We start from the raw sequence: 8,173 nt of genomic DNA, 5'->3' as shown, positions 1-8,173 counted from the left end.
AAACGCTCCTCTCCTGCTTTGTGACCAACACATTGCTCTGGGGACTGGCACCTCTAGGGAAACCCAGCTTCATCGGAGCAGAATTTTCCTGCTTGGAGACAGAGGAACTGCTCCTCTGGCTTGGTGCAAACCCCTATCTGATCCCAAAGGCACCGCAGCCACCAGCTGCCCCGTGCTCGCCCGCATGCACAACCTCCACAGCTGCATCGGTATCACGGCAGCCCCCGGAGCAACGCTTCGCCCCAGATTGAATCCACTCACCGCGGACGCTGAGAGACACGTTCTGACGGTGGGACCCCACGGCGTTCGTGACCTCACAGGTGTATTTCCCAGAGTCCTCCTGGGAAACCTGGTCTATGTGGAAGCTACCGTCTGCGCGCACAGACCAGGGGCTGCTCAGAGTTACCTGCGAGAGGGCAAAAACCTCACCTCAAGGTGGGCCGTCAGCTTGGCGAGCATCACCCACCTACTCTTCCACATGGGAAAATACCTCTGGACAGATCTTCCCTACATGGTGAACGCTGGTGTCACTCCAGCAGTATCAGCAGAGCTGGGCAATTTGCACCAGCTCCTAACGACACTGGCGGGAGTGCAGAGAAGAGTGGGGTCATTAAACAGGAAGGATCAGGGAAATGGGGCAAGGAGTGGGGTTTGGGTCAGTGATGATGAAAAGCAACATCCCAGCAGCTCCACAGCTCAGCGCCTGCCACGGAGGAGGGAGGAGAGCTACTTAGTGCCAGAGGGGGGCAGAACAAGTAGTGGGGGCATGCAGTTAAGAAAGGGAAAGCAAAGGCTGAAGGTCAGGGGTATCTGATGCTGCACGTTCTCTCAGCAAAGGGGAGTGCTCACATCTGGGGAAGGCTTGGGTAATCTTATAGCCCTTCCCTGCCTTTCCCTTGGAGCATGCAGTTGTAAAAGGGATCAAAGAACGATAGAAAATGAGGGTTGGAAGGGACCTCAGGAGGTCACATCTGGTCTAAACCCCTGTTCAAAGCAGGACCATCGCCCACTAGATCATCTCAGCCAAGACTTTGTCTATCCGGGTTTTAAAAACCTCCAAGGATGGAGAGTCCACCACCTCTCTGGGTAACCTGTTCCAGTGCTTCACCACCCACCTACTGTGGAAGTTTTTCTTAATATCTAACCTAAACTTCCCGTGCTACAACTTGAGACCACTGCTCCTTGTTCTGTCATCGGCCACCCCTGAGAGCTGTTCAGGTAGCTGACGGCTGCATGCTGCACGACTGAATAGCAGATTACATTGACATGACACCTGCTGCGTGGCCATCAGCGTCAACCCACGTCACCTCCAGCACACAGGGACTCTGCTGCTCTTTGGGTTACTCAGCTTTGTTGCCTCTCCCTGCCCCAACCCAGGCAATTCAGACAGAGAAGACCGAGGACTCACAGGCTGCCCGTCTTTTAGCCACTGGCGGTCGGGAAGAGGCTTCCCAGCAAGGATCACACATGGCAGTGAGACGGGGTGACCTTCCAGGGCATGGATCACAGGGGAACCTACTGCTATTTCAGGAGCAACTAGAGAGAGAGAAAGAGAGAAAAGGCAACATTACCTGGGGACAAACCGGCTGGAAAAGCCCAAGGGAATGGCTCCCCTGCTCCTTAGCCTGTTTGATAAATTAATCTCCATAACAAAGGACTCTTCCAGATTCCCAGCTCAGACAAACCAGCACCAAGTCCCTGCTCACATCAGACCCACTGCTCACTGCCAGGAGGAACTGTGGCTGCGTGCACGCGCACACGTGCATGAATGACCTGGTCCCCCCTGTGCTAAACTACTGATCTCAGTTACGTGTGGTACCCCCTCCCCACTCCCCTGCGCACAGGGGCATCAGCACAAGGCATGCCTAAATCCTGCTACCATGAAGTATAATGGCTCTGTGTATGCAGTTGTGCCCCACTGAGCTAAAGCCAGCCTCCTTAAAACTAAAGGCATCATTATGTTAGCTCAAGAAACAGAGCCTGATCTCCTTGGGTACTGAAGGTCCCAGCTCGATCCCTGCTTAGAAGAGAAGCATCAGTGCATGCTGACAGAGCTTACTGTACCACCTTACAGGTAGACATGGGCCAGAACCATGGCATCTAGATCTCAGTCTAACCCCTTCCCCACCCCAAGAGCCCCAGTTTGGGGATCTGGTTCAGCCCCAAGCTGAGAGGGATTGACATCCACCTTCCCCATGCGTTTAGGCTTTGTGGCTCAAGCTCATCCTTTAACAGAATGATCCCAAAGAACATCAAGGGTTAAACCCCATCTCAGGGGAGGACCTCTGCAATACTAGCTCAGGAAGTCCAGGTAGCTAATGGTGGAGAAAGAATTGCCCCCAGGGCATGATGGTGTTCCCTGCATTACAGAAATTGCCCCACAGAATCATGCCCCAAATCCCAGCTTGTCTCAGCTAAGTCACAAGACAGCCGCTCATCAATACACCCAACAAGAGAAAAAGAGTGTAAACCGTGTCCAGTGACTGTGAGCTTGACCTCAGCTTGGATCTTCCCAAATGCATTCTCTGCTTCGCAGACGTAGGTGGCCTGGTCATCCAGAGACGCACCTGAGGCAAACCAGAAGGAAAGCGCTGAGCAGGCAGCATGGAGGGGCTCAGCCAGGAGGTCTGGGGCATAGTTAAAAACAATTCTGGCTTGTCTTGTGTTGTCATTCACAGCTGTCCAAAGCAGGGCAAAGTGCCTTTACCTGCTACCAGACCAGACCCGTGACATCTTGCACTCTCTTTGCACGAGATGTGCAAGGCAGGAGAAATTCAGAACCAGCAGCTGGCAAATACAAGCCAGGCCAGAGCTGGCTACAACGGTGTACAAGCCAAGGTGTGTGGGGTCACTATATTCATATGCAATTATTAAAATGGTATGAAATGTAAATAGATAAGAACAGGCCAAACCATCAACACTAAGAAATATGTGCCTGTGTGCTCCGGCTAAATACATGTGTGATGCCTGTATAAGAAGCACTGCTGCGCTGGCAGGCACATGGATACACATGCAGAAATGGTGCCCAAGGATCCCATTTCTCTTACTTTCCACAAAGAGCCGATCCAGGCCCGAGGGGCTGGAACTGTGGAGCTGACCGAGCTGGGCAGCAATCGGTTTCCCATCCCGTCTGGACCACGTAACCCGGGGAGGAGGACGTCCTTCAGCACGACATGGCAGAGTAACGCTCATCCCCATCTCAGCAGACACATCCCCTGGGCGTTCGGAAAACCAAGGGGCAGCTAAAGGGAAAGCAGAAGGCAGCTGAGAGTCTTGGGGTCAGTGCTGATGCTGAGGAAAATCATGCAACCTTGGATCTCCTCTGCACCATGAATCCCCTTCCTAATCCAATTCACACCCCAGCCCCAAGGCAAGCATTGCACTGTCCTGTTCACCTGGGTAGGGTACAAAGAAGGGCTTTCCGCCCCAAGCACTCAAAGCTCCCGAGTCAGGCCCTCCTGGCTTTCCCTTGACTTTGGTGGGCTCTGCAAAGTCCCTCTCCTCCACAGAGCCAGGCTGTGATTATTTGGGGTGCAGATGCTCACCACATGCCAGAGAAAGATGTTGCTTGCAGTACCTTTCAGTGGCCAGGTTTCCAATATGCCCTCTCAAATGGGTCAGTGCCCAGCAAGATGCCCCAGTCACCTGGTACCAGGCCTGCTGGAGCTATGCCCGCAGGGGATTTGCTCATGCCAGCCCATGGGCCCACATCTGAGAATTTCGCTCACAGCTTGGGCCAGGCAATGCTGCCTGTGTCCACCCAGCACATGGGCAGAGGCTCATGCTCCAACAGGCAAAACACTCAGGGCACAGTGCCAAGAGCGCAGTACCCAATTGTCCCTTTTGCTTCTCACACGGAGCAGAACAGCGTCAGGCCCAGGCCACGCGCTCTTCCCTCCCACTCTGACACCCGGTACGAGATCCCCCACCTCCTGCCTGCAATCCCGAGCCCAGCACCATGCCGCAGAGCCTGCACTGCAGAAAGAGTAGCCGTGCATGGGACCCGCCTTTCCCTCTCCGGGCTGGGTGAAACTTGGGAACCGCGGTGCACCGCAGCCCTACAAGGCACTTTGATCTCGATTGGATCAGCACGTGGGAAACAGCCGGCGGGGTGGGGGTAGTCTGACAGAGCCCCCCTGCCAAACCGCCCACACACACACCCAGCACAGCCGGCATCTGTCACGTCGGAGGAGACAGCAGGGGTCGGCCAGTGCACAAGGCAAGGGGGAATCTCCGTTTAATGTTTTATTTGGGCTGCTCCTCTCCAAGCAACGCCTGGCTGCTTTGGGCCTCTGCTCCCGGTCCAACACGTGCATGTGCACACACAGACATTTTAGAGCCCCCCCTCAGGGACCTCCTCCAGCCACAAATGATAATCCACAGCTGCTGGGCTACTCACCCACCCCCAATTCCTGGCTCACCCCGAAGAGCAGGGAGGCAGGATCTATCAGTGTCAATATGGGCTGAGATCCAGTGGGCGACTTCAGCCCACCTAGGCATCCCTCTCTCTCCCCACTGCGCCAGCAGTTTGCAAAGGGCTCACTTGCAGGACCACTGTAGCCAGACTGGACCCAGTTCAACCGTAAGTTTGCGCTGTGCCGTAATGGGCTCAGGAGGCTGTGGTATCATAGCTAAGTCCCCTGCTTGGGATACAGTCATAGCAAAGAAATGGCTCAAGTCCCCGGGGCCAAAGCCCCTCTGGGTGACAGAGGGGCCGTCATAGCAGGACCCAGAGGACAGCCCCCATCCAGGCCTCAGCTGCGATGTGTGGAGGCTGCAAACATCACAGCCAAAGAGCATTTACAGAGAGAGATGGGGGTGGCAGGTGGGGGCCAAATCCTCAGGTAGCCCCAGGGCAGGGCCCTTGGGTTGACGACCAAGCCATCTCCTACAGCCCCCAGGAAGAAACTGAACTCCTTAAAGCCTCCAAACAAGCAGAGCCAGAGTGGCACGGCCCCAGAACAGCCCCAGGCGAAGTGGCTGGTGGAGTCTTTCCTTTCCCTCCCAACGTGGACCTGTGGGAAGCTGCCAGCCAGTGGTGAGGAAGAGCAGCATTGCCAGCTGGTTGGTATGAGCTGCTTCATGGTGCAGGCACGGCGCCCTGCTCAGCTCAGCAGGACCTGATGCCAATGTGAGGCAGGCCAGCTGGCAGCGGGGAGGATGGCACTCCCAGAGAGCAAGCAGAAAGGGCTCCATCAATGTAGGCAGGACTTACCCCCTCACAGGGACCTGGTAATACCTCTCCAGAGCTGGCACCCCCCAGGCTGTGAACGCTTTCTCTGGGCCTCAGCCCATTTTCTCACCAGCTCTGGCTCCGGCTAAGCCTCCCGGCTCCTATCCCCTGCGTGCCAGGCCATGAGAACAGCCAAGAGCCAGCTGCCCACACCAGCAAGCTGATGGCACAGCCAACAGCACCCAGCACGGTGTGGGGCTGGCAAGGACGCAGCGCCTGAAGAAATCCCCTCCACGACCCACACGGACCACAGCTGCTCAGCGCCGGGCCCGCAGGAACAGGCGGTGAGGGGGCCGTCTTGTTTCGAGATGGTTCAGCTTCCTCATTCCCCAGGAGCACGGCCAGGCTGGGGCCGGCGCCAGCTGCAGCCCACACCATAACGTAGGTGGTGAGTGATGCCTCCCCAAGAAGGGAGCGTGGGCTCGGCCAGACCCCACCTGCGCTCCCCAGGGGCTGCGGGGCCAAGGTCTGGGGGGACAAGCGCAGCGTTTGCACTAGACAAGTCCCAGCTTCTAATCCCAGTTTGGCCACCTCCCAAGCAGCTCGGAGCCGGACTGCGCCTGGGTGTGTCCCTTCACTAACAACAGCCATTCAGGAGCACAGAGAGGCCAGAGCGCTGCTAGTGCTCAGAGAGCTTGTAACCAGCCCCTCAGCTCAGCGACAGCAGGCTGCTGGACAGGATCTCTCATCTACGCCCCCCCTTTGCATGCAGCTCGGCACAGATGCTGCAATACAATTGCACGAGCCGTGCTCAGGGCTCAGTCCCACAGGGCTGCTGGCATCTGAAGGACGCTGTCTTCCAGGTCTTTCTAGCGGACGCACAAGCCTGCCATGAGCTGTGCTGTGTTGGGCCGCTCCCAGTGCAGGAGGCAGGGGGCTGCAGGACGCACAAGCCCCCCCAGCTTTGGGGAAAGCAGAGCCCCCCTTGTGCAGCCTGCTGGGCTGGGGTATCACAGGTCTTTGATAGCAAGGGGCCAGCGCCTGGTAAATCAACGGAGCTGGATGCAGCCAAAATGAAGGTGGGCTGGAGCTGCCAGGAGGTCAATGCCCATCAGCAGCGTCTCGCACCAGCTGTGACACAGTCCTTCTCTACTGCAGATCCTACCTGACCAGCCAGCAGCCTACGGACACCTCTCAGCAGGCCGTCTGTCCGTCTGCTGGATCCGTGCCTTTCCCTGCGACTCAGTCCCATACTCGTTTTCCCCTACACCAGTCCTAGAATTTATTTCTTTAATATCTTCAGCTTCACACGCTGTGACCAAAGCAGACCCTGCCTCCCACCCTCAGCGCACCCAGTATTTGCCACCCTTCTCTGAGCAGGGATGGAGAAGACTCCCTGGACCATTGCTGCTAATGAATCCTGAATGCTAATTAATCTGTGCACTAGAGAGGTCAGCCCACACCCTGGCCTTTCCCCCCCAGGAGCAGTTGCAGCTGGTCTCCCCAGCCTCCCCTGCAGTTCCTTATTTCTTCATCTTCTGCCCTCAGGTGTCAGGCATTAATCATCCCAGGGTTTCACAACTCTTCACTGTTCCCAGCCAGACCCTCCACTAGGCAGCACGGTGCTGGGCTGCAGCATTTCCCCCCAGCAATGGCTGGAGCTCAGTGCTGTAGGAGCAAAGGGGCCATGCTTGCATCATGCATCGAGAAGTAAAATCCATCTTCAAGTGCACCCTCTAAAACCCCCAGATTTCAAGAGGCTACAAAGCTGAGGACAGGATGGAAGCTCAGTCTGCGAAGACATATACCACGAACCTCAGTTGTGAGCCACGGCTGTGGGGGAAGCCCAGGGGCAGAGACTCCCCATAACAACTGAGGCAAAATCAGTGACCCTGGGCGAACAGATCCATTCCTGTCTAACCTCCCACGCAGCCTTTCACAGAAGTGCCACGCTGCTAAGTCATTTGTCGTTTAGGGCCTGAAGTAGCCGAAGGCTTGTGGAGAAAGACTCACCTCCAACTTCCAGCATGACGGCATCAAAGGACACCCCCTCCTCGCTGACGGCTTCGCAGACGTACTCCCCCGCGTCGCCCTCCCGGACCGCCTGCAGCTGCAGGATGCCACGCTGGGTGCCCGGCAGGGAAGACGCCACCTCTTGCTCCCCTGCACGAGGGAACATGCTGCAGGTCATGCCTGTATCCATCACAGCCAGAAGCCCCTTCGTGCTCCTCCTGCTGCCAGAAGCAAGCACGGCTGTGGCTAGCCAGGGGCAAGCCTTCAAAAGGCAGGAGGGTGGGTGTGCTCAGACCCTGAACCAAGGCTTCCTCAAGCCTGTACAGCAGAGGCAGGAATCTCTCCACAAGGTCCCCCCCGAGACTCCCTGTCATTGCCAACATGGCAAGCTCAGGCGGGGGCAAACTCTTGCAAAGCCAGCTGCCTCTCCCTGGGTCCAGGAGTGAGGCGAGGCTGAGACACACTCGCTGCCCGAGGGGAGCGGGGAGGGGGAACGTGTCTGCGTTACCGAGCCTTGCACGGGGAACGAAGGTCCTTGCCAGCCATACCTTTGTACCAGGTGATCTGGGGCGGGGGTACCCCCGAAACATGGCACTCCAGAATCGCATCTTCTCCCAGCAGGGCCTGGACGACTGGCCTCACCGCAGTGATGTGGGGCGATTCTGTATCCACAACACAAAACGAGAACAAGAAAAAGCTCCGAGTCACTTCTGGGCTAGAGCAGAGCTTGTGTGGATGCCATAGGCAAGCACGAGACATCCCAGAGCCCATCACAACCCAGCAAGAGGAGATGGTGATGGTGAGAAAGCCCAGAGCCTGCTAAAGGCCCCCAGTTGATCGGCTTGCGGCTAAACTATTAAGCAGGTGTGTGCTGCAATAATCCTCTCCCTTGGTAGGCTGGAGGGAGTTTTGAAAATGAGAGTCTGATAACAAGGGTAGACTTGACCTGGGAAGAGTCACAAAGCACAGCAGCGCAAGGAAAATCCC

General features: G+C 56.7%; 1 protein-coding gene across 1 annotated transcript in view; it reads right to left on the bottom strand.

The window, feature by feature from the left end:
* Positions 1–8,173, bottom strand: part of HMCN2 (hemicentin 2) — a 121,404-nt gene that overhangs the window by 77,803 nt on the left and 35,428 nt on the right. The window contains exons 17-22 of the mRNA XM_019510296.1: positions 7,735–7,848; positions 7,187–7,336; positions 3,048–3,242; positions 2,472–2,567; positions 1,409–1,536; positions 262–406 (exon numbers count right to left, since the gene is read on the bottom strand). Of these exons, the coding sequence (XP_019365841.1) occupies positions 262–406; positions 1,409–1,536; positions 2,472–2,567; positions 3,048–3,242; positions 7,187–7,336; positions 7,735–7,848 (828 nt within the window). The remainder of the gene's footprint in view (positions 1–261; positions 407–1,408; positions 1,537–2,471; positions 2,568–3,047; positions 3,243–7,186; positions 7,337–7,734; positions 7,849–8,173) is intronic.

The sequence above is a fragment of the Gavialis gangeticus genome, unplaced genomic scaffold (genome assembly GCF_001723915.1).
Source record: "Gavialis gangeticus isolate Ggan-Ray unplaced genomic scaffold, GavGan_comp1, whole genome shotgun sequence".
Classification (NCBI taxonomy): domain Eukaryota; kingdom Metazoa; phylum Chordata; order Crocodylia; family Gavialidae; genus Gavialis; species Gavialis gangeticus.
This window is presented reverse-complemented; position numbering and strand designations above follow the sequence as displayed.